We start from the raw sequence: 26,902 nt of genomic DNA on the forward strand, positions 1-26,902 counted from the left end.
ACTGGGGTATTAAGACTCACACAGACCTCAGGTTGAGTGTCTCCTGCTGGCCTCACTAACACCACTTCCATTCCTGTCAACATTGCCCACCAATAACCCCCCCCCAAACACCCCCCCCCCAAATTACAAAATATATTCATCTGGAGCTGTTTCATGGTAAATAAACAGTTAAACGCTCAGTAATATATTTTATTATTATTATTTACAAAAGAAAAAAATAAATAGTATACATTAGCAACAAATAAATTAAAGAGTTTAGCTGAATAAAATTAATAGCTCTTATAAAGAAATCGAATCAAGTTATCAAACCTCATTAATCTTTTCTTCACTGTATAACTTACACATTCTGATTAAAGAGCAACGAATGAATCTCATTGATTTGGATTTGTCAATTGATTACAATAAATAACAGAGGTGTCACTTTAAAAATGCACACATTGTGAATCGCGCCGTTTTTATATTTATTTCAAAGTGTTTTTATGCCTTTATAAAACATAAGCACAGAACACACTCAAATTTAAAAGCAAGGGGCGTCCCATGGTGATTTGGCAGTATGGGTTGTTTATAGGGAGGATTGGCTCTTTAATGTCTATTGCCACCCTTCATAGAAAGATTGAAAATACGGGAGAAATACTGGAAAATACCTTAATGGGATGATGGCAGAATAGAACTGTAAAATCCCAGGAAAAACAGAAGGGTTGACAGGTATTCACGTCCAACATGAACTTAGTTATCTAATGTGGTCTCTTATCCAGGTACTGACCAGGCGCAGCCCTGCTTAGCTTCAGTGAGTAACTGGTCTTGGGCTGCAGGGTGATATGGCCGTGGCTATAAAACTAATACTAAAAAAGTTATACAATCTAACTAACCCTTTTAAACTGTGTGCTTTATGGGCAATTTTGAACAATGATTCTGTAATTTATGGGCATTTTACATAATTATATAATAACTCTAATCATATTTCCCTCTCAAATTTGCCTGTCGTCCTAAGTTTCCGGTTTCATTCTGTACCAGGTTATTACAGTTTTTATTACAGAATTTATTCAAATTAATTGAAACAAACATTCAAAAAACAATATATATTTGACATATTTCTCATTTTTATTTAGTTAAGTAAAAAAACTATGAATTACATGCTAAAAGTGGCAATACAGACTCAAAAAAATTAAAATTAAATAGTAATAAAAATGGAAAATACAAATAATACAAAAAAAAAAACAGTTTTAACTCCTTATAAAATGTACAGTAATATCTAAAACCTCATACCATAATAACAACAAACATAGACACTGATTGTGCTGCTTTTCAAAATAAGACATCTCATATTTATACCCCCTATCATTTGGAACAGTGCTCATCTTGTTAACACACCCATGATCACTTCAAATGATTTGGATGGAACAGAGGCCCACTCAACAGAGCAGCGGGATGGGGCTTCAACTTCTCTGCCATCCCCACAGTGCAGACGTCAGGACTGCTGTGGTCATGTCTTACTCACTGAATGCTTTTGTATTGATCAGATCAAACCCAGAGCAGGCTGTCTTACTTCTCATTTCCTCTCCTTCTACGTCGGGTTTGTCCCACAGACTGCTTTTCTCTGTTTATCTGTCATTCAGTACGTTTACATGGACACCAATACTCCGATGTTATTATGTTTAAGACAATACTCTGATTAGGAGACGACTGTGTAAACAGCGATTTTTTTGATTATCTTAATCCGGCTAAAGTCATAATTAAACTAAATAGAATTGAAATTAAGAGATGTGGAGTATTCCTATTTTAGTGGCATTATTGAAGAGCAGTACAAACATGTAAACACCGCAATCAAACTATCCGCTTGTTAAATCGTGACGTATAGAAAACTGTCACCGGGTCCAAGCCGCTACTCATTTCAATTGAAAAATATTCAGTTATGACCACTTTTTATTCATAGGATGCATTAAAGTTAATTTTATATAAAAAATCATGGTGTACACAACAGTCTCTGGACTTGCTGCATCACAGACAACAATATTTAAACAATTTATAAAAAATTAATCACTTTCTGGCCATCGGATATTAAGCATGGTTATATATATATATATATATATATATATATATTATTATATATATAATTTATACATAGTTGAAGTCAGAATTATTAGCTCCGCTTGGATTTAATTTTTCTTTTTTAAATATTTCCCAAATGATGTTTAACAGATTTCACAGTAGGTCTGATAATGTTTTTCTTCAGGAGAAAGTCTTATTTGTTTTATTTCGGCTAGAATAAAAGCAGTTTTTAATTTTTTTAAACCTTTTAAGGTGAAAATTATTAACCCCTTTAAGCTATATATTTTTTTCGTATAGTCAACATACCATCGTTATACAATAACTTTCCTAATTACCCTAACCTGCCTAGTTAACCCAATTAAGCCTTTAAATGTCACTTTAAGCTGTATTGAAGTGTTTTGAAAAAATAATCTAGTAAAATATCATTTACTGTCATCATGGCAAAGATAAAATAAATCAGTTAATAGAAATGAGTTATTAAAACTATTATGTTTAGAAATGTGTTGAACAAATCTTTTGTCTGTTCAACAGAAATTGGGGAAAAAATAAACAGGGGGATATATATAGGGATTGGAATTTTCGAAAGTATTACATCGCTTTGTAAACCTTTATTATTACCATTTGTTGAGTCTTCTCATACAGTTTGATAGATCGCCTGGGCCCGGAAGCTGCTTTACGTGACGTCACACTTAACAAGCAGATTACTGTTTTGTAGTATTTTCAGTTCAGTTTCCTTTATTTTGTCATTCAAAATATCACAGATTGTAACGCAGAATGAAATTGTTACATCGAACAACAAAAAGCCCCATCTGAAAACACTTTAAACACCTAACAAAATAAATAAGCTTTTTTAAATTTCATAAATATATAAAAATATAGTTATATATAAAATATAAACCAATTAAAAATCACAGAAAGGAATAAATACTTATTACACCATTGTTACAATAGTTATAGACTATGTTTTTCATTTTACATTTCACTGGAAGGAACTAGCGTTGAATACTGTAACATGTAAAACGGGAACATTCACTCATTCATTCATTTTCTTTTCGGCTTAGTCCCTTTAATAATCAGGGGTCTCACAGCGGAATGAATTGCCCACTCATCCAGCACATGTTTTTATGCAGCGAATGCTCTTTCAGCTGCAACCCCTCACTGGGAAACACCCATACACTCTCATTCACACACATACACTACGGACAATTTTTAGATTACCCAGTTCACCTAAAGTGCATGTCTTTGGACTGTGGAAACCAGAGCACCCAGAGGAAACCCATGTAAACACCGGGAAAACATGCAAACTCCACACAGAAATGCCAACTGACACAGCTGAGGCTCGAACCAGCGACCTTCTTCCTGTGAGTTGACAGTGCTACCCACTGTGCCACCGTGCTGCCCAAATGGGAAAATGAAAGGAATATTTAACTCATGTAAACGCCTTAGTCATATTATTGTCTTATTCAGATTAAGGCAAATAATTCGATAACTGATGTCTATGTAAACAAAGTCATTAAGAAACAATTTCCATTCTTAAACATTGGTAATAATTTTCAAAACACATACTGTGTACCACACACACACACACACACACACACACACACGCGCACACACACACACACACACACACACACACACACACACAGAGAGAGACCAGTACAGCTGTGCCGCCAGCTGCTCACCCGCAAACACACAGGAAGCAGTGTTAACACCCCCCCTCCTGTCTCGTAGTCTACTAAAAGAACTGTGTTGTTTTTTTACGCGCCACAGCTGAGGTGCTGACTGGAGTCCCTGTCCTGGCCTGGAAGGGGCACAGCATATGCTTTCTCTTTCTCACACACACACACACACACACACACACACACACACACACACACACACACACACACACACACACACACACTCACAAATTTACTTTCCTAAAAATGGGATGCTCCGTATCTCGATTGGTAGATAGACCTTGATGATTTATTTTTCATTAAGCACACTACAAAACAAAACTTGGCACAATAAAATGTAAAGAATAAAACAGGAATACAGGCAGACATTTCCAAGCAAAATATAATTAATTAAAATAAAAAGTACAGTTGAAGTTAGTATTATTAACCCCTCTGAATTATTAGCCCCCTTTTTTATTTTTTCCACAATTTCTGTGTAATGGAGAGATGATTCTTTCAACGCATTCCTAAACATAATAGTTTTAATAACTAATTTCTAATAACTGATTTATTTTATCTTTGCCATGATGACAGTAAATAATATTTGACTAGATATTTTTCAAGACACTTCTATACAGCTTAAAGTGACAGTGAAAGGCTTAACTAGGTTTATTAAGTTAACTAGGCAGGTTAGGGCAATTAGGTAAGTTATTGTATAACAATGGTTTGTTCTGTAGACTATTAGAAAAATATAGCTTAAAGGAGCTAAAAATTTTGACCTTAAAATGTTTTTAAAAAAATTAAAAACTGCTTTTATTCTAGCCGAAATAAAACAAATAAGACTTTTTCCAGAAGAAAAAATATTATCACACATACTGTGAAAATGTCCTTGCTCTGTTAAACATAATTTAGGAAATATTAAAAAAAACAAATAAATCACACATCAAAAATCAAAGGGGGCTAATAATTCTGATTTCAACTGTACATTAGGTTTTGAAAGTGAAAATGAAAATTGCTTCATACAGTTTTATTACTTCCTTTTGTGTAATTGTTCACAGGTCGGCTTTAGACTTGTATAATACTAGTCAAAATGGCTGCATTTTTTTGAAAAATACAGTAAAACATTAAATAAATATTTTATTAAAATATGTAATGTTTTATTTACATTTTGAATACATTTTCTGTGCAAATATTTTGTAATTTATTCAAGATTAATAGTATAATTGCATTACAGTGCTTCACACAGGGTTAAAATATACTTGCGGTAGTAACCTTTTACTTATGGCGCATGGTTACCTACATGTGACAAAAAAGTGATTTTTTTTAACAATATTTTTATTTATTATACACTGTTTCTTTTCAATTGGTTGAAGTTTTTTTAAGACCGTTGAAATAAATAAAAAAATCCACTATTTGTTTTATTTTTATTCTATTCAGGAGCCATGCGCATGTGTGACAGGTAAAATCTGCTGCTGACATTTTGTACAGTATTGGCAAAGCATGTTAGATGTGTGTAACATATGTTATATATCAACATCATCAAATTAATAAAACATACAGCAAATGAAAAAGAAATGACGTGTATGGAATAAAAACATGAATGGATAAAAATTTTCTTAAAAGTATAATAGTTACAAGAGTTAAGTGTCGATTATTTAAATAATGCAAAAGAATTAACCATTTCTAATGGTGTAGGCTAAATATATTTTACAGCCAGTTTAGATGTAATTTGGTCCTCTCTAAGGAAATAGAAAAGTTCATCTGAGTCGTTTAGATAAAAAAAAAAAATTATATAATGTTTCTCTCAGTCTTGCGGCTGTGCACGCGCTGTCAGCTGCGAAGCTAAGCGAAAGTAAATCAGGCTTAAAATAAAAATGACAACGCCCTAGAAAGCGAAACCAAAAGCCGAATTTCGGACAATTTAGGAGATTTAGAAACCCTGGACGGACGCATTTTTAAGCCCAAAAAAGGCATATCTCTGTGGGTCTCTGCAGAGCATTTGAGATTGTCCGTGGGAGTGTTGACAGTTCTCGCGCACACATAACGAGAAGAAGGAAACGTGCATAGTGAGAGTAGATTTTCCACTAGTAAATCGGTTGCGGACGTTTAGCTAGTGGGCGGATACAAAAAAAGTGTAAAAGTATGATAAAAAAAAAAATAAATGTCACCAAATATGCTTGGGCGGTCGCTAATATACCTGGGCTTACGGTGGCTAATGTATTAAAAGGCAAATAATGAAATACTTGTTAGTTGTGTAATGATTTGACGCTGAACACGAAAAGGCCTCAGCTGTGTTAAAAAGGGATGACATGCAGATAATGTAGCCTATTTTATTGCTTTAATGTTGGTCTAATTACAATCTTAGAGATGCACTTAAAAGCCAGTATGTATGCTGGCTAGCATTTCTCTTTTGGCAGAGTAACTAGATGCATGGGCACTGACTTTTAAGTCCAAAAAAGGCATATCTCTGTGGGTCTCTGCAGTGCATTTGAGATTGTCCGTGGGAGTGTTGACAGTTCTCGCGCACACATAACGAGAAGTAGGAAACGTGCATGGTGAGAGTAGATTTTCCACCAGTAAATCGGTCGCGGATGTTTAGCTATTGGGCGGATACAAAAAAAGTGTAAAAGTATGACAATAATAAAAAAATAAATGTCACCAAATATGCTTGGGCGGTCGCTAATATACCTGGGCGACCCACCCAAGTAAAGTCTATGTGTGGCAAGCACTGCATTATACATATGCACATATTTAGTGGATAAAAGTTGCTAAAAAAGGCTTTAAAGTGGCTGAGAAAAATACAAACAGCTTTTTATTGCAATATTTTGAACTAAATGTTGCAAATAAGACCTGAGGTCAATAGGTATGTGAAATCTAAACATCAACTTGTATGCCGCCTATTTATAGTAAGTAATATGTATGTATGTATGTATGTATGAGAAAAAGTCAGAAAATAATATAAAGTTTAACTAAAATATTCAATTGGATTTAAAATTAATCCTGATATTTTGAACTTTTATTTTTCATTACATTTCCGAATTTGAATACAATTGAATTTAATAGATTTGTTTTTAACATATACATACAATGCAGAGCAAAGCATTTAGATATTTAATGCTTTTTTATTACATGAGGAAAACAAATCAGGACATTCAATTCTCATTTGCTTATTTTATTTTATTTCAGCAGGTTTTTGTGAAATATATATATTTTAGAAAGTTTTATTTTTCATATTCCTTTCAGCCTCTCACTGTCTTTCTTGCTGTGGCTAATGTATTAAAAGGCAAATAATGAAATACTTGTTAGTTGTGTAATGATTTGACGCTGAACACGAAAAGGCCTCAGCTGTGTCAAAAAGGCATGACATGCAGATAATGTAGCCTATTTTATTGCTTTAATGTTGGTCTAATTACAATCTTAGAGATGCACTTAAAAGCCAGTATGTCTGCTGGCTAGCATTTCTCTTTTGGCAGAGTAACTAGATGCATGGGCACTGACTTTTAAGTCCAAAAAATGCATATCTCTGTGGGTCTCTGCAGAGCATTTGAGATTGTCTGTGGGAGTGTTGACAGTTCTCGCGCACACATAACGAGAAGTAGGAAACGTGCATGGTGAGAGTAGATTTTCCACCAGTAAATCGGTCGCGGATGTTTAGCTATTGGGCGGATACAAAAAAAGTGTAAAAGTATGATAATAATAAAAAAATTTATGTCACCAAATATGCTTGGGCGGTCGCTAATATACCTGGGCGACCCACCCAAGTAAAGTCTATGTGTGGCAAGCACTGCATTATACATATGCACATATTTAGTGGATAAAAGTTGCTAAAAAAGGCTTTAAAGTGGCTGAGAAAAATGCAAACAGCTTTTTTATTGCAATATTTTGAACTAAATGTTGCAAATAAGACCTGAGGTCAATAGGTATGTGAAATCTAAACATCAACTTGTATGCCGCCTATTTATAGTAAGTAATATGTATGTATGTATGTATGTATGTATGTATGTATGAGAAAAGTCAGAAAATAATATAAAGATTTAACTAAAATATTTAATTGGATGTTAAATAAATCCTGCTATTTTGATATTTTGAACTTTTATTTTTCATTACATTTCCGAATTTGAATACAATTGAATTTAATAGATTTGTTTTTCACATATACATATAATGCAGAACAAAGCATTTAGATATTTAATGCTTTATATAACATGAGGAAAACAAGTCAGGACATTTAATTCTCAGTTGCTTATTTTATTTTAATTCAACAGGTTTTTGTGAAATTTATATATATTAGAAAGTTTTATTTTTCATATTCCTTTCAGTCTCTCACTCTCTTTCTTACGGTGGCTAATGTATTAAAAGGCAAATAATGAAATACTTGTTAGTTGTGTAATGATTTGACGCTGAACACGAAAAGGCCTCAGCTGTGTCAAAAAGGCATGACATGCAGATAATGGAGCCTATTTTATTGCTTTAATGTTGGTCTAATTACAATCTTAGAGATGCACTTAAAAGCCAGTATGTCTGCTGGCTAGCATTTCTCTCAGTTTATGTACTTTTGGCAGAGTAACTAGATGCATGGGCACCGACTTCTATGTTTTATGTGACTCTAATCTTGCACCTCTTTTCTCAAACCTCATTAGTCCTTGGCTCCTGCTTATCTCCTATCGGGGCAGGCTTTTTAAATCTGTGGCTTTTTATTCAGCTGGGCTCTGTTAAACCTTAAACATATCCAGGCACTTCTGATGCTTTGCGATTCAGCTCAGCTCTGAGATAACGCACACAATGTCAGCACCTAATAACATTACTCTATGTAGAAGTAACTGCAATCACAAAATGAGTATAAATAAATGGAAAAATTAATAAAATAATAATGATAATTTCCAATAATTAGCTCCTTTTTAAGATCAAGTTTTCATTTCAAAGTCCAATTCCAGTTTTTCATCAACAATTCCATTTAGTGTTTGACTTAAATGAAAGTCATATGTTGAAGAACAGGAGAGATGTACTCAATATAGGGAGAAATTATTATCTATAAATAACAGCTTTTGGACCAGCAGAGTTTTAAAAGTAGTTTAAAGACTAAACAAATGATCATTACTGCAGTTATTTGGAATTTGGAATTTAAAGAGTACATGTATGAGAATGGCAATGCTATTCATTGTAAGAGAAGGACACAGATGAAAAATATGCAGAATGAGTGATGTTATTAACCGTTTCACATGAGTTTTTTTTTTTGTGTGACTGTTACTTAGAATCCATTGCGTTCTAAAGTTCCCATGGCGACTCGTCAAGTTTATCTTGTGACCCAATGGTTCTCAACTACCAAGCTGTGGACCGGTACTGGTCCGTGGATCAATTGGTACCGGGCCGAACAAGATATCATTAATTATGTCCATTTTATTTATTATCTGAGTCTGAACGATCTTTTATTTTGAAAAGTCTTTTATTTTGAAAAATGGCCGTATACTTTCACTTACATCTCGGTCACTTGAGCACCCAAATTTAATCCACAAGCTGCAAAATGAGTAAGAAATAGACGTTTTTGGAAAATTTCTTTGCTAAAGGGAAAAGGCCCAGTGAAGGACCCGCGAACTGCCAAGGAATAGATCCGCAACCCATTTGTCAACAAATCAGGTGAATTCACCATGTCTGTCAAGAAGATTAACTGCAGATCGCAAATGATGGTGGCCTTTTAAGGGGCATTCGCATGTTTTTTCTAGAGTTCGCACACGTTCGTTAATTCCAATGGAAGTGCGCGGCTTGTGCGCACAAGCGGCATGATGCGCTCTTGCCTTCCAGATGCACCCAGTTGAATGAATCCCACTAGCACCAAGCGCACCATGAGCCACATGACAAGTACTGACTGATCAGCTTCAGCTTGTATGGAATATACACATTTCGGTAGACTAATTATCTCAGACAAACTCAGAACACTCAAACGCTGCACTACTTTCCTCCATGAATAAAACTTGTATCAGAGACAGCAATGTTTTGTCAGCTTGCCATCCTTTGAGAAAATGGTTGATAGTCACCTAGCAACCTACAACCTGCAAAACACTGCTCCCATGATGTGCAATTTAAAGGTTCTAATCACACTGGTGTGATCGCACACTTTAGGGACCAGCCAAGGCTTATCACACCAGTGTGATCATACGTATGAAAGGTTAAAAATAGGCTTCAAAGGATGAGATTCTATCAAGGATGACACTTGGACTATAAACCTGTGAGAAAGGAGAAAATGCTGATTGATAATCACAGAGAAACTGTCAGATTTTTAGTTAGATTTTATGTGTACAAGGATTATTTTGATTTGATCATTATTAATGCAGGGATCTGAGAACGGTTTTAAATTTCAGCTAAGCAGCTGGAAAGAGATAGAAGAGGGAGGGTAGAAGTAGGCTTGAAAGACAAGTGAAACTGAATTCATCCGCAAAGCAGTGAAAATAAATGCCATATTTCTTGAAAACATGAATAAGGGGCAGTAATAAATAGACAAAGACCCAAAACCGAGCCTTGGGGAGCACCAATAGAAACTCGATGATTTGGATAGATTGTTTTTATTTTTAATATACTGCATGTGAACAAAGAAGAAACTAACCGCTCTAGGGGGATGTTATGTAGAAAATTTATCAAAGGCTATGCTTCAGGTGAAGTAAAACAACCATAGTCAGCTGATCAATCAGTTGCCAACAGCAGATTATTCGAGATTTTAACAAGACTACTTTCTATACTAAGTGGTATTCTGTACTAAGTGGTATAGTTATTAATAAGATAGCAATTAACCTAAACACACACCCGTTTTCTGTAAATTGAAGATACTTGTAAATTAGAAATTAGATGACAGTTATTAAATTGACATAAACTAGGTTTATTAAGCCAAGTTTAAACAAGCAACCATCATGAAAAATCCCCCCATGTGCATGTTTATGAAACCAGCAAGTTGCATGCACTGCTTATGTGTACATGACAAAAGACAAAAATGGCATACCATTCAATACCCATCTGATGGGTCATGCTCAGGTCACATGGCCATGGATTGGACGCATAATTGGATCAAGGACCACATATCAAAGCTGCTCAAATCGGATTGAAAAGATTGGATTTTTCATGTTCACACTGCTCAGAAAATGAGATCTGTCACACATAAACAAAAGAAATGGGATTTTGAGTCGCCCGGTGCCATGAACTTGTATTCTTCCCAATATGATTCCCTCTTCTGGTCATTTGCCTCACTGCATCCTCCTCTAATTGGCTATCGTTTCCCGCCAAACCCCTTTTTTTTTTGCTCTGCTTCTGAAGAAGTGCTTGTACTCTGGCCTGCATCAAATGAGCAGAAGAGATTTTCGTAATTGCTCCGCTGGGCTTGGAGTTTGTGAGGTGTGGTGATGGTGGTAATGGTCTGGGCCAATTTGTTCCATGTGTGTACCCTGTTAAAACACCAGAGCCGTGTGTGTGTGTGTATGAGTATGTCTTTTGAGGGGTATAGAGTTACTCTCTTGGGCAGACAGACGCGGCATCATGGCTTGTGTCCGTATACACATTGGCTCCATTAAAGTGCTTTTGGGCTCGATGTGTGAGAGGCAATTAAAGCAAGACAAACAGCTGGCTTGGGAAAGTGGTTGCCTCTCATGTACTAGTATTTATCAGAGACTTTTGTGCTGACCAGAGACTATACTGTAGTCTACTGCTTTGTCTCACTCACTGCTTTCAGGCAATGTTTTCTTTTGATCTTTGCAGCTTTGACCGCATTTGATCCAGCATGATCTGTTTGGTTGCTGTACAGTAGTCTTTGTCTGTTATCTCCCCATGTCGTCTTGTCTCTAATTGTTGTTGTGTTTTTGAAGTGGTTGATGACTTTGTTTTCTTTTTATTAGTTCCTATGGGACTTTTATTAAGGCCACTTGTAGGGTAATAATTATGGATGGGAGTTAAGAACTGGTTTCAGGGTTACCATTTGTCCAAAAATAAATAATGATAATACTGCGTCAAAGTTTTTAAAGACTTTTTAAAATGATTTTTTAAAGGGACAGTTCAAGGGAAAAGGGGAAAAGTTTCAGGAATATTCTGTAAGTCTCTGAAGTGCCTCCAGTCCTCATCTGTTAAAGGTCACCTATTTTTACCCCTTTTTCAAGATTTAAGATGAGTCTTTTGTATCTCCAGAATGTGTCTGTAAAGTTTCAGCGTAAAACACCCATCAGATTATTTATTATACCTTTCAGAACATTAGAATTTTCTGCTCTGGACACCATGTAGCTGTTTTTGTTGCCTCCGCCTTTAATGCTAGTTCTCCCCGCCCACCGCTCCCACATGCCTTTAAGAGTGTACCTCCGCCTCGGCTGCGTCAGATAAACAGCACAGTGACAGACATGAAGGAAGCAGATCTCACTTTCCCAATAAATATTTGATGTATTTGTTGTGGAGTTGCAACGATGAGTCACACATAATGTCGTTTCAAAGTTTATGCATGCACACACACCCAGACACACACATACAGTGAGTTTGTTTAACTTTGCACTGTTTTTGCATGCCACATGTGACCGGATACACTTTTACATCATGTTAATGTACAACATAAACCTGATTTATGTCCACAAACCAGGACTGAAGCATCTTCTTTTTAGAATTGTACTGACCTGCGGTTGTGGTGATAGACAGTAAAATCGCTGCATTTCATTACAAAAATACTGTTTTACAAAAGTTTAAAACTTGTAAAACTCATTCTTGATCACATTTAATGGTGATTGATGATCACAGCGAGCCGAACAGATCTTTTAATCCCAGTTGCTTTGCTCACGTCCTGTATTGTTGATATGATTATATGCGTTTCTATGGAGACATGTTAATATGGGCTGTCAATCGATTCAGTAGGCGGTGAAACCGCACTCCTACGTCACATTGCGGTAAGCTTAAAATGGGAGGGATTTGGATCCTATTTTAACGTCAGAAAAAAAAAAAAAAAGACTTGTCTTTATATCACTCCAATGTGATAGATGACACACTATACCAACACACAGTTCTGTGCAAACAGCTTACAAAAGAGCATTTTCATCATAGGTGCCCTTTAAATGGAAAATGTCTCTATATTGATAGAAGAAAGCAATGTTAACGCATATTTTTTTAAACAAACTTACACATAAACACCAGTACTCTTGAGTTCCTGAACTGGTGCTAAACTAATACTTGTTCTTTTGCAATAATAAAAAAAAGTTTCTGTATCGTTCAAAATGTCCGTGTCAGTGCATCTGTAAAATAAACATCTGTCGGATTTCCCGGGCTGTGCTTAAACAAGTACCACACATTGGTGTTAGAATATATTCGATTTGAAATGGTTACAAAATCATTTATGCTGTCCTCCTCCTCCTCCTCCTTGTCCTCCTCAGGAGAGAGGGCACGTGTTGTAAGACACGCATGGTGTTTTATATATGATCCATATTTAATGCTGCTGAGCTGATGGCAGGCCAGAGCTGGTTATTCTGGGGAAGTCTTCTGTGACCCACATGGAAACGCTACTTTCATCAGCTGAGCTCAGAAAGAGGAATGAGCCTGACAGGAATGTTCCAGTTAAATATCTCTGAAATGTCTCTGGATTTAATATGTCATGTGAAATCTTCATCCTGCTGAATTCAGACCGATGGTTCATGGTCTAGCAGACTGTCATTTCAACCGTTGAATGACAGGGCTTAAACCTTGCTCTGTCACTCTCGGTAATGCTGGAATTGCAAATCAGACCCTGGCACTTCTTAAGAATTGAAACTCTGTTTGTAACCTTATACTATAAAGCCTTTATTTACACATCATTTATAATGATGTGACTATTGTTTACCAGTGAACTTCAATGACTGCTTTGTTAAATCACTCGGATAGATGTACCAGCAAACTAGTATAGAATGGATGGTGAACTGTGTAGCAGTCAGCACTCTTGCTGACAGGTAAAGTCTTGTTTTCAGGAGAACAATCTCCCAGTCAGTCTTTGAGTCCCAGACTTATTGAGCTGCATGAACAGTAGCTATGAAGACTTTGGCACAGCGAAGCGAAACTTCAGCAGACAGACTAGGGGCCACATCTTCAATAAACCAGATGGCTGAAATGAGAATGGCAAAAGTTGGAGTGAGTGACAGAGATAGGACGCGCAGGAAGATTGATTTATAATTTTTTTTAAAGGTCTGTGTACAAGATGTTGAAGAGAGTCAGACTTAAGAGTACATTTACACAACCATATTTTCAACTAAATTGGAAAATACTTGAATGTGTTTTGACTGTCTATTATGTATTAAATAATTTCACGTTTATTTGGCCATTGGAGTGACTAAAAATGCAGATTTTGAAAATGGGATGCATTTTCCGTAGCCAGCACTCCTCTGTCAGAAATGATAATACTGTGCTTATTTGGTTCCCAATAGAGGTTATTGTTACTAATAATGTTGAAAACTGTTGAATATTTGAACTATTTTGTTGAAAAGAAAGTAAAAAATAATAAAATTATATACTTTGTAATTTTTTTGATGATCAATTTGATTTATATTTGCAGAGTGAAAACCCTAATTTGTTTGCATTTGCCTAAAGTCTCACCAATCCCACTTTTAAAAAGTTTATAAATTATGTAATGGTGAATGTTTTATATTCATACTGTTGCTTGAATATAGCATATTACTTATTTACAAAAAATAAATGTTTTGATTATTCTTTTTTTCAAGCTAATAATAAGACACTTTCAAACACAACCATAAACATCATGCTTTGATTTTGTCTGTATTCTAATATTTTATCTATAAAAGCTTAATGTACATTACTTGCTTTGTGGCACAGACAGTCTACAGTCTGTCTAATGTGACCCACTCCAGAACTTCTTGAATATGGCCATAGTTCTCTGAGGCTAGTTTGAAAAAAAAAAAATAAAGAAAATAAAGAAAACAATATTTTGCACATGCCAGTGCTTATGGGGAGGCAGGTGAGCAGTCATATCATAAATTAAAGGTCCCATGAAGTGCTTTGATATATGACATAATTTCAACTGAAACATGAAGACATGACAGGACATTGAGTAGCTCCTCCCCTTAAAAAAAAACAGCTAATAGCATTTAGTTTTTATCTTAGCTCTGCCAGTGAAAGTGTTCGAGCTAAAGCGCATATAAGGATTGGGACATGTCAGATACTATAGAGCAGGGGTGCCCAAACTCAGTCCTGCGGAGTTTATCTCCAACTTGCTTCAACACGCTTACCTAAAAGTTTCTAGTATGCCCGGTAAAAGCTTGATTAGGTGGTTCAAGTATGTCTACCACAAGTCATCTCCTCCATCTTCAAAAGTCTACGTAGTTGTCTTGACAACACAAACACTGCAGGCATCTCAACTGAATCCCTGCCTCTGCTTTCATTTGATTGGAGAATGAAAAAGACTGATGTAATGTGTTTTTTCTGCTCAGAGTTGACTTTTTTCAAGTTGTGGCAAAAACGCGAGGCGTGCAGGGCGCATAAGCGACACACAACAATTGCGGCCGTTGGTAAATAATTCAAAAAAGGCGCGTCTCAACGCAAAAAATCGCATTTGGTGTGAACGGCCCCTATGAATAGAAATGGCAGAAAATGGTTAAACTACTTGCTCAAGAAACGAAGTGTGTTCATGACTAAACATAAAAAGTTTACTAACATAATAAGAAAATGTCAGTTTGAAACCTCAACTTAATTTGATCATAATGATTTTTAACATCTAAAAATGAATGGAAGTAAATGAGACCAGAAGTCTCGAGCCAAAATGTCTGCGCCTGCTCATACGTCAGGAATAAGGTCGGTAGATATTTTTTTAGACTAACATACTAAGATCTAAAAAACATTTTGATTTCACAGGGACTCTCAATTTAATCTTTAACAAAATCATGGTGTTCACTTAAGGTTAGGCGATAAATTTGGTATGAATATTTATTAACAGAACACCATTGTCAATATCGATTAAAAAAAAAAGATTCGGTATGTAGTTTCGGTATGAAGCGCTGTAGTTTTATTAAAATGTGGCAGCTGAGAGCGCCTTGGAAGCAATGCCAAAATATGAAAAACATCTGAACTTTTCCGAATGCGGCGAGCCCACCGTGATTCATGTAAGTAGAACTAACTAATCTGCTTCACACTTTGTATGGAAGATACTCATTTCATTAATACCAGTAGACTAATTACCTCAGACAAACACCGCGCACGCAAACACTGCAGTGCTTTTTAGTTTTCTCCATAAACTTGTCATCCTCTGAGAAAATGCTTGATGGTCGCTGAGTAACGAGAGATGCCAGGGGAGTGCGAGCACACAGCCCGTTGTAATGGTCAAGGTAACTTGCCACTTCAGGTCAGAATAACAACACATGCGAAAATGAGTGCTGTATAGCAGCAGTGAGGAGATTGTAAATAAAAAACAGATTTAAGCATGTCCCCAGAGTGGCTTTTTGTTTTCTTTTCTTGTGCATCCCAGCCACTAGCTCCCCATCTAAAGGAATTTTTAGCATATGGGGGTAATATAGTCATCAAACTTCACAATTTTTAATGTGCAATATGTATTTGAATGATGGTTAGTTTCTTTATTTAAAAGCTCAGATTATAATTTGTTTTGTTTACAGAGTTTTACTGTATCATTATTATTGACACCTTACAGATGTTGATCTAGCTTTACCATTGCAAACACTTTGTAACATTTTATTTATTATTATTTAATAGTCTCTTTAACACGTTTATTTTATTATAAAGAGATCAGATATTTTGTTTAAATAGTTTGGTTTTTGACTATTAAAACTATTTGCCTTAGTAATGTTAGTAAATTAAAACAAAATGGTTAAATAAAAAAATCCTAATATTCCTAAATGTATTGGTAAAAATATTTAATAATAATCAACATCTAATGATATGAAACATGATATAGTAATATATATATATATATATTTTTTGCATTTTCGCCTAGCCCTAACAGTCTCTGCACTTGCTGCATTCTAGACACTAATAATGTACTGATTTATAAAAGATGAATCACTGTCTGACCATCTGAGATTAGGCATGGATATAAACATTGCATCAGGATTTTCAATTGTATCACAGAACACTGTGGGCATACATTAGTACCTTTTGTTGTTCACTTTTGCCATCTGATTTAACATTTGGTCTCAGATACTATGTCTGACATCAGACTCAACAATCGAAGTGTGGAGCTCGCAGGCAAGCAACCCACCTGTCCGGTACTGTTCTATAGAGCTGTTACTGAGGCAGTTTCATTGCTGTGTTTTATTTATTTATTTTTTTTGGAGTGTCTGTATGTGTAGGCAGATGGCATAAGGCAAAGCACAGGCATGTGTGGGTGTACATGGGTTACAAGAGGAAACCAAATGGATAAAGCTAGTGATGTAAGCCACTTTTAGTTGACTACAGGACGGCCCACAGATGCAGATGCGTGTGCATATTTAGAAGTAATTAAATCAGTGACGTCTCTTCTGAGGCGAGGGGATCGTTCACCCACACACACTCACTCATTGTCACAGGCCCGTTCCAGACGGGACGCGCCAGCAGATGGGCTTCGTATTTTTTCTTTTCTGTTACAGATTGGACAATGACATCCAAGGAATGACTTTCTCACTGTTCCCTCAACTCCAACTGTTCAGACTCGTCTTCCTTTATCCACCATTTTTTGTCAGAATCGGACAGGCTGGGGTGACGGCTGTGTTTCGGTTAACTTCTTTCACTCTGTATACAGAACGCTCATTATTCTAGCCGAGGTGTCGTTGCTGTCTCAGAGATGCAGATGCTGTTAAACCTCTGAAATAAACCTCTGCTGCTCGTATGTCCTGTGGGGGTTTCCATTCCGAGACAATTGATACCTTGCTCAAAACAACCCTGGAACATTTGTAGTATAAAAAAAAGCAAGCTGTGGCTGCCAAATATTCACTGTTAGGTATTATGGGATATTGATTTACCTTATAGATGTTTAAATAATAGCAGGGTTCATACAGTCATGGAAAACCTGGAAAATTCATGGAATTTTGACAGGCCTGGAAAGGTTTTGGAAAACCATAGAAAAGTCATGGAAATTAGTTTAACAAATATCTATATACTTGAATTAGAGCTGCACGATATTAGAAAATCTGACATTATACATGTTTTGTATTTCTGTGAAATATATTGCGATGTGAATACAGTTTCACCAGATGATTTAACAGGTTTATTTAGATTGATTGAGGGTTTGTAGAGGAGTGAATCTCGAATAATTTATAACAAATACATTACAAGCATAGATAAATAAAATATAGTTTTCAGGTATTCACTATTCAGGTAGAGATATTGAATAATCAACACTGCATAGTGAAGGATTTGGATTTCTACCTTCCAATCCGTCTCAGCATGGATCAACGTTTATCCTTTTCTCATCATCCTGTTTCTCATTATTTTTATTAAAGATGATTATTGAATAATGAATCAAGTTAACACATTGCTTAATATAAGAATGTTTAGTGCATTTGCCTGTTTCTTTATAACTATTTTCAGGCGCCACCAAACTAGGTCAGAGGTCACGGAGACCTTGAGTGGAACTAAAGGGCTGAGGATTGGAAGCAACCATTTCTATTGTCATTTCTATGAGTTAATACTATCTAAAATGTCTAAAGTGATTTTGCTATTTTTACGGTTAATGCTTTTAAAAGTGATTCTACTTTTTATTCAAGATAGACTTTGTGTAGTAAGGATATAACTGCCTGAATGTAGATTATACCGGTTATTAGCGGCCTATAGGAACTCATTGCGAGTGTTGAAGCTGGCTTCTGCTGATGAAACTACAAACTATCTTCAGTAAACTATAATAATAAATTATTTATTTGAATCTCTGACTCCAGCTCTTCTTCATCTAAAAGACTGGTCATTCTTTGAGTTAAAACTGTAAATTACCCCATACAATAGTCTTCATTGTATATAATTTAATCTTTATTAAAGTTACAAAAAATTTCTTGTGGCTGGATGTTTTAAAATTTTAAATATTGAAATGTTCACACAATCGCAGGCCTTAAAAGGACAGTTCAAAGATTAAAATGCACTCACTATTTACTCACACTTCACTTGTTTAATACTATAGGAGTTGTTAAATTATATTCTTTTTGTGTTCATTTTAAAAAAGAAAACTCATACATTTTTGAAACAAGTGAAGGTTGTAATTTTTGGGTGAACTATCTCTTTAAAAATGCATGCAGATGATAAACTTTTACTCCATTATGATTAAACTCTATATTAAACTATAATTCCAACATTGCATATCCTGCAATGTGACTATTGTGGATGTTGTGCACCCCTAACTCGAATATAGGTTAGTTTTCTTCTTTTCTGTCCTTGTCCAAAAACTTGCTCTCACATTGTTAGTGCTGTGTAAGCATTATCAAAATGAATTTTACATAGATATAAAAACAAATTGAAACAAAATAGATTGTTGCGTGTTCTATGATATGGTGTAATAAATTTGAACGTCATTGTTTTTCTTATTATTTACCATGTAGAAAAGTCTTGGAAAAGTCATGGAATTTTAGTAGTAAAAATGTGTTTGAACCCTGTAATAGGTATAAAGGTGATCTAATAAAACTATCAGTAATGCTTAATATAAAATATATTGATAACCAATATAATAATAATACATAAAACAGACATTCTTCTTAATAGACAGGTTATATATACAAAGAAAATTTTTCGTTTGGACTATTTTGCTGTAAAATGGACATATAATGCATTTGTTTTTTTCCATTGTATATGGTCAAATTTATATAGTTTATAATTTTGTTTATTAATTAACATGTTTTTAATGCTAACATTTAATTTACTATAGAAATAATTAAAAAAAAGTATTTTTTTCTTTGAACTTTGAATGAACTATACAGCACAAAAAAACACAAATAAATGTACACTTTCCAACAGTAATCAAGAAATAAATTATAGTACACATAATCTAGCATGCAAATAACAACTTAAGACACTTTTAATGCTCTGTATTTATTTCTTTTAGATTAGACTTTAATAGGAGTCATTGAGTTAAGAATTTATTAAATATAAAACACACCCACAAAATATCCTCATGGATAAATATATTCCCTAAATTTATTATTCACATATTAAAAAAAAGATAAACATGGTGTCCTATAATTCAGCATGAAAATAACAACTTTAAACATTTACATTGTGTACCAAGAGATAGAAAATTGCCACATTAAACCCAGTAAATTGTATTCAAATTGGCAGATAAGCGTTTCTAGAGAATGTTATGCATCTGCCTTTTACCAAATCACCAAAACCATTCATGATGTCTTTGATATTTGTTCTTATGTGTTGCTTGGTTCCAAAGTAGGATAGTTATTTTGTCATAAGATCATTTTTAGTTTCAGTAATCTGTCTAATGATTTCATCATCTGCTCGCTTGTGGTGATGGTCGTCCAACGTGTAATTCGACAACATACTTTTTTTCTGTGTTGTTTTGGTGTGCATCCCTCACTAAGCTTTTTTTATGCTTGATTTTTTTTTCCTAAATAGACTTCAGCTGAGTATGTTTATATAAACTCATTATGAGCTGCTCGCACTTTGACCTTCATTGGTGTGTTAATTGTAGCATTTTCAGTGTGAGTCTTGATCGCGGCAGACACACAGTGTGCATTTCTCGAAGGGGCAGAAGTTCAGGGTGATTGTATTGAGTGGATGTGTTTACTGTGTAATGGGTCTCTTGGCTGAAGGCCACTTGATTTCTTGAAGAGCCGATGGTTCTTCACACACTGCAAACTCCACACATAAATTACAGGCACTGAGAAGCCTAAAGGTTTTCTTATCAGGCAGGAGTAGACTTCAAATCAAGATTATATAACACCAAATACGTTCGAAATATATTTTTACTGGTTTATGTTTTTAGACATTTTGAAACTGAAAGTATCAGCTGTTTGGCTAAAATAGTGAAAACAGAATGAGATAAATTCATTCATTCATTCATTACATTTGTTGCAATAATTTAAAATCAACATTTGATCAGGTTGTTTTAACTGGGTGCAGTTTAGGTTTGATATTCACATATAGAAGGTTACGAGCTGGAAGGTTTAGAGCTGTGGTGAAAAACGTTCGAAAAATCAATGCTGTATCGATTCTAAGATTTTCAAAATAAATTGCTATTCTCTCAAATCGATTCTAAACTACTTTTAAACAGCAGATGGCACTCTAGGCTAGTTTTTAACCATACACTCAATGCTCACGAGGATGAACTCTTGTGTGTTTGGCATCTGTTTAGTTTTTTATATTGTGAGATTAAACACCGCTCACAATCAACACTCTTGTAATTCGCTTAAACCTTTTTCTAAATTTATTATTGATTATTTTAGGTTCACGTGGTATTTGTAAGGAATTGGATGCAAGGCGAGCACGGCTGTTTGTAAAGCACACAGCGTCATCTACAGTTAAAAACAAAGCTCAGAATCGATTCAAGGGAGCAAACCTCTGAATTGATTCAGAATCAGTTTCTCTGGTGATGTTTTTTGCCACATGCTAAGTAAGAACCAGCAAAATATCTTTCTTGTCAAACTGCAAGTGTAGTTTATTTGTAAACTAATTTTGAGAGGATCACATGCTCATGATTAACCACGGCTGGTCTCGCATCCGCGATGCTCCAATCAGATGAATCCTAACTCACTGTAAGGCCGCATTTACACTGTACTGTTCAAGTAACTTAATTCCGATTTTTTTATTTTTTTTCCCATGTGGCACAGATCGGATATGGCCCATGTACGTGTAAGCAGGAAAAAATCACATGGATTCCGATTTACACAAATCAGATTCAGGCCTTGTTCATATGTGGAAATCTATCCGATATGAATCGGATCTGTGCCCTCGTGCCTTCAGTGTTAGCAGGTAGATCGGATTTTCACTTGACAATGCGAGTCGCGCGTCATTAAAAATAATAGCGAATGAAGTTAAGTCTGACACTTTCTTTTCAAAACAGAATTTTCAAAACAGAGTCCCAAACCTTAAATCTCATACACGAGAACTTAAACAGCTTTTATATTGTCATAAAGCACAGGTATTTAAACATGTTAACGAGAGCGAGAGAGCGCAATGTCCGCCACGTAACTAATGTAAACTAATATAAAACTAGTGCATACATCACGTGCATAACCATGGACATTACATTAAGATGCTTACTGGTTTAAAAAAAGCCTATAAATCAAAAGAAGATGGACAAATGAGAACCTTTCTGTCATAAACTATAATAAAAGAGCTTGTCAAAATCTGCAAACAGATTACATACAGGAAAAGAGCACTCTTTAATTATCAGCTGTTAGTAAGCGGCCGCTCTTTTTTTTTTTTTTTTTTTTTTTCCCTGGTCATTGCGCCTTTGCCGTGTGCTGTGTAAATGCATACGATCGGATACGAGTCACTTTTAAAAGACGATGTAAGCAGGTCATCAAACAAATCGGATACAATCACACAATTGGAATTGACCATCAAGATCTGCAGTGTAAATGCAGCCTAAATAACCAGAGTTTTTCACCTCAGTTATCTTTGTCTTGAAGAACCCCCCCCTTCCACCCCTACTCCTCCTCCCTTTTTTCAAAATAAGGCCAGTTGACGTTTCTGTGCTGAGTTTAAATGTTGTCCCTGTGTTCGTGTGGGATTAAAGCTGTTCAAAGACATGCGGCATAAGTCAGCCATATATCTCTCATAGCAATTCAAAGCAGGGGAGTTCTCGAGACCTCCCTGAGCTCAAACTCCTCTCTCGCCCTTCAAACAGGAGGGAGCCCCGGGCTCGAGGATCTTCTGAGCTCAGGGCTCATGCCAAACATGTTTTATTATCAATCATCAGCTAAGTGTGAACTTTTGAATGACTGTTAATCTATAAACGCATTAATTATTTGTCAGTCATTATTAGATATTTGAGTTTTTAGTGAATCTCTTAACTGCTGAAATAGGACAGAACTTTCCTCATATTTTAATAACATTGTTATTATGTTATCAAAATTTGGTACATTTTGATTTAAGCTGGTAATTTTGAAGTCATTTTAAAGTTACATTCAGCATCTCACTCATGTTCGTAATATCAACCATATTCTCAAAACTATTTCCAACATCTTCAACATCTTCAAAATTATTGTCATTGACCGCTCTGACCAGATTTACCAGATCTAGATCTAATGACACTTCTTTTTGATTAGGTGTAATTGCTCTGCATTTTCTCTGCTATTCAAGCTATATGTCAAGTTTATTGTTATTACCCTTGTTTTATGCCTGTGGTAATTATGAGTAAAACATCACATCATGATTGTGTATCAGACAGTGTACCTTTGAGAAATAAGAGGTACTTGTGTTGAGTCATCAGATGTGTAATTACTGTAAAGCAGGAAACATTTGCTTATACTATTACAAACCTCGGGTCTTTAGTTACCCTATACACTTTCTACAAAATCACTTGTCATATTGTTTATAATGTACAGATTGAGGAATACTACGGTCACTTTATTTACAGAAAATCTGAGCATTCATATTTACATTGAATATAGTCACTTTTTGTGGACCACTGCTGACCTCTCATTCTGTCTTTTTTACAGTGGTCACCTGCTCGGCCCAGCGGCAGGTCACAGTTCAGCCGGGGCCCTTGATTCGAACAGAAGGCTCTCACATCACCATCTGGTGTAACGTGACCGGCTACAAGGAAGGAGTGGAGCAAGACTTTGAGTGGTCCATGTACCTTTACACTGCTCCTGATAGAGAGATCCGCATCGTGAGCACGTCCCAGCACAACTACGCCTATGCCTTGTATGCCCAGCGTGTCAACAGTAAGGACATCTACATCGAGAGGCTGAGTGGAGACTCTGTCCTGTTGCACATCACTAAACTGCAGGCCACCGACCAGGGCATGTACGAGTGTTACACCCCGAACACAGACAGCCGATATCTGGGCTCCTACAGTGCCCGTACCAACCTCACCGGTGAGCCCCTCACTTAACCCTCATTTATATTATAGTACGCTTCCAACAGCAGCGCGTTTTTACATTCATGAGCTTATTCAGACTGGACAGGTTTTCCCGCAGGAGGTTGGGTAAATGCTTGTTTCACAGATGTACTTAGTGATTTTCGTCTCATTTGAATCAAACACATCTGTGATTTTCTTTCACAACCTCGGGACAAATTACTGAGAAAATTACCTAGTGTTTCTCAGATAACTCTGGGTTCCTATGAGAAATCAAATTCCATCCAGATGGCAATGTCAGTGATTTACGGGATATTAATATATTTTTTTTCAGTCTCCCAGCTTCTCATTTATTTTGACCTTTCATTAGAAACCATAACTAAAGGTGTCAGTCACCACAAGGAGAGAGTTATAGTTACAGTGCTGCTGTGGGATTTAGACTATTTCTGTGAGCTAAAAATGATTTAAGCGCAGGTAGTGCACATTCAATTTAAATCGAAAATTACATCAATGATTTAATTGATTCTTTGAATCTACATGAGACTAAGATTTTAGTTTTGTCCGAATTAGTATGTTAAAATTAGTTTTGAACCAGAAGTCCACTGTTAATAAGGATTCACAATACAGCTGCATAGGAATTCAGAGGCCATCCATTAAATGATAGTTCACCCAAAAAAGGAAAATTCTGTCATCATTTACTCACCCTTAGCTTGTTCAAGAACTATGTAAGCTTCTTTCTTCTCACAAAATAATCTAGTATTGTCACGATACTGAAAATTTGGTTCCAATCAGTACTGAAATTTTAAAAACGTCCATTTCCTGCTAACATTTGAGCGTCGTTGAGTGCGTACTTAAACACCACTGATTCGCCATTGTAACTACCTGTTCAATAGAAATGACTGTGATTGGCTGTGTGAAGGTCATGAGTTCACCGTTCTTCACCACTGTTGACTGAGTGCAAAGACAGGTACAGGGACATTGCAGCATTTCAAAGCAGCGTTGATCAGCTGGTCTGTCTATAAGCAGACATGTGTGCAATCTGCTGATAGATCGACTGATATTTGCGGCTTTGAAGTGCTCCAGTGTTCCTGTATCTCATGTCTGTTGAGAACATGAACACAGTGAACAATCAGCGGTGTTTAAGTACATGCTTAACAGCACTCCAATTTTGGCAAATGGACATTTTTAACGTTTCAGTACTAATTGGTGACAACACTATAGTCATTTTATTTATATTTAGATGTTAGTTTCAGTCTGTTAGTTTTAAGGATATCTATTAGCTAGTGTGCTCCAAAACAGTGACACAGTGTCATGTTTAGAGGATATTAAACAAATATAAACATGAAAAGCTTGCAGTTTGTCACTTCCACCTAAATCAAGCAATGTCATCTCACATCATCTCATACTACAGTTTCTCATCAAATCTTAGCCAATCAAATAGCCAATCTCTCTTGCATATCTGGCATGTCCCGCCTCCTTTAAGACGCTTTTCATTTGATGTGCTTGAGCTCAACTGCTCTCCCTGGCAGAGCTATGATAAAACGAAACACTATTGGCTGTTTTGTTAAATAGGGAGGAGCTACTCTATGTCCCACCCTCTCTACATTTTTCAGTTGAAATTACGTCAAACATCGAATATAAAATGGCCATTTTGAAGCACATCACGGGACCTTTAAGAAACTTTTAGAACAACTTGAGGGTAAATAAATTTACATTTTTTAACATTTTTAACATTTGACAATTTTAATTTTTGGGTGAACTATCCCTTTAATAAGTGTCTGTTTACTCAATTAAGCAATTTTCAAAACAATTACATTTATAAAAATGCAGTTTTTGTACTCTACTTTATGGAATGCAACCCGATTCACAATACTGGTAAAAATGTTTCATAATCGATGACATTTAAGACTAATTGAAAAAAATCAGGAAGTGTTCTTATATTATTCATCAGACAAAGAGATACACACTTCTTTGTGAAACTGAAATATCTCATAAAAAAAAACAAAAAAAAAAACAGTCAACCTAATATTCATACAACATTGTTAATTTAAATGATTAGCTTATTTGTATTGGCCAGACATTTAATATCAGTACATGCCTCCCTATTCGTAACTGTGACATTGTTTTCCAAGCATTGTTTAGAAAACAAATCTGATCCGAGGAGAACTGCTCATTTATTATTGACTCTTTGAAACTAATTTTAGAGTTTTTATTATTTTTTTCTTCAGACTACTTTGGCAGTTCAGTCTTGGATATGCTTGGGAAGTCACGTTGAGGGAATTTTCTTTTTCTTAAGTGACATTTGAAATGCAGCTTTTTTTTGGAGCCGTCAGCCTGATTCCTCTCCAACTCGTCATTGCTCATGTTAATGGATCTGCGCTAATTGGTGGACTTTTAATGCCTGAGTGGATTTATGCTGCACAAATCAGTCAGTGTTCTGCTGGAGTAATAGAGAAGCTACCTGACAGCATGCCAGTCCATCTGTGTGCCAACCCACCCTATTATTAAGTAGGGCACAGGCTTGTAATGCTGCCTTGCCACCTGCCACCGTGGTATCAGTATCAATAGTCCTCTTAATTATAATTGTAATTAAACTTTTTATCCTTCCAGCTCCGCTCGCATGCACACATAAGCGCTGATGTCTCGTCCATTTGTTAGCGCAGTCACACTGGCTTATGAGTGGCCGTAACTTATTACAAAATGCTCATTGTTAACAGTTCGGCTGTTGATTGTGACTAAGGCGTGGGCAGAGTTGTCAGTGCCAGGCGTTGCTGCATAGGCTCGCATGCACTGCATGTCTTGAGAGCCTGCACAAATGGACATGTGGACCAGCTGGAGCAGTTTTAATATGGGATCGGTGAGTCACAAGTCGTGTTTGGTGTGGGCCGGAGAGCATCACACTGAGAGCCACCTGTTTAAGGACAGGCATGTTGCTCAATGCCCCATTACGAGGTCCCACCATTGTCCTTTCTGCTGTCTCTACGCACTAACAGACCTCATGGAAGTGCTCATTTTTAGTTAGTGTCCTGTACCCACCGTCAAAATGGCCAATATTGTGGAGAGAAAAATAACTAGTTAGTCATTGGCAGCATTTACAACAAACCTGTGGCAAATGAAGGGTTGAAGTTACCACATTATTGGTAACCACCTTATTATTTTTATTTGTGTATGTGTGTGGTGTGTGTTTGTGTGTGTGTGTGTACAGGTTTATGTGGTTGAGGGACACAAAGTTGTATAATGACATGGTTATGACTTAGTTGTA

The 26,902-nt window shown here is 35.8% G+C and overlaps 1 protein-coding gene across 1 annotated transcript in view; it reads left to right on the forward strand.

The window, feature by feature from the left end:
- Nucleotides 1-26,902, forward strand: part of igsf3 (immunoglobulin superfamily, member 3) — a 332,749-nt gene that overhangs the window by 36,797 nt on the left and 269,050 nt on the right. Inside the window, exon 2 of the mRNA XM_056465165.1 lies at nucleotides 23,279-23,659. Within this exon, the coding sequence (XP_056321140.1) occupies nucleotides 23,279-23,659 (381 nt within the window). The remainder of the gene's footprint in view (nucleotides 1-23,278; nucleotides 23,660-26,902) is intronic.

The sequence above is a fragment of the Danio aesculapii genome, chromosome 9 (genome assembly GCF_903798145.1).
Source record: "Danio aesculapii chromosome 9, fDanAes4.1, whole genome shotgun sequence".
NCBI lineage: Eukaryota > Metazoa > Chordata > Actinopteri > Cypriniformes > Danionidae > Danio > Danio aesculapii.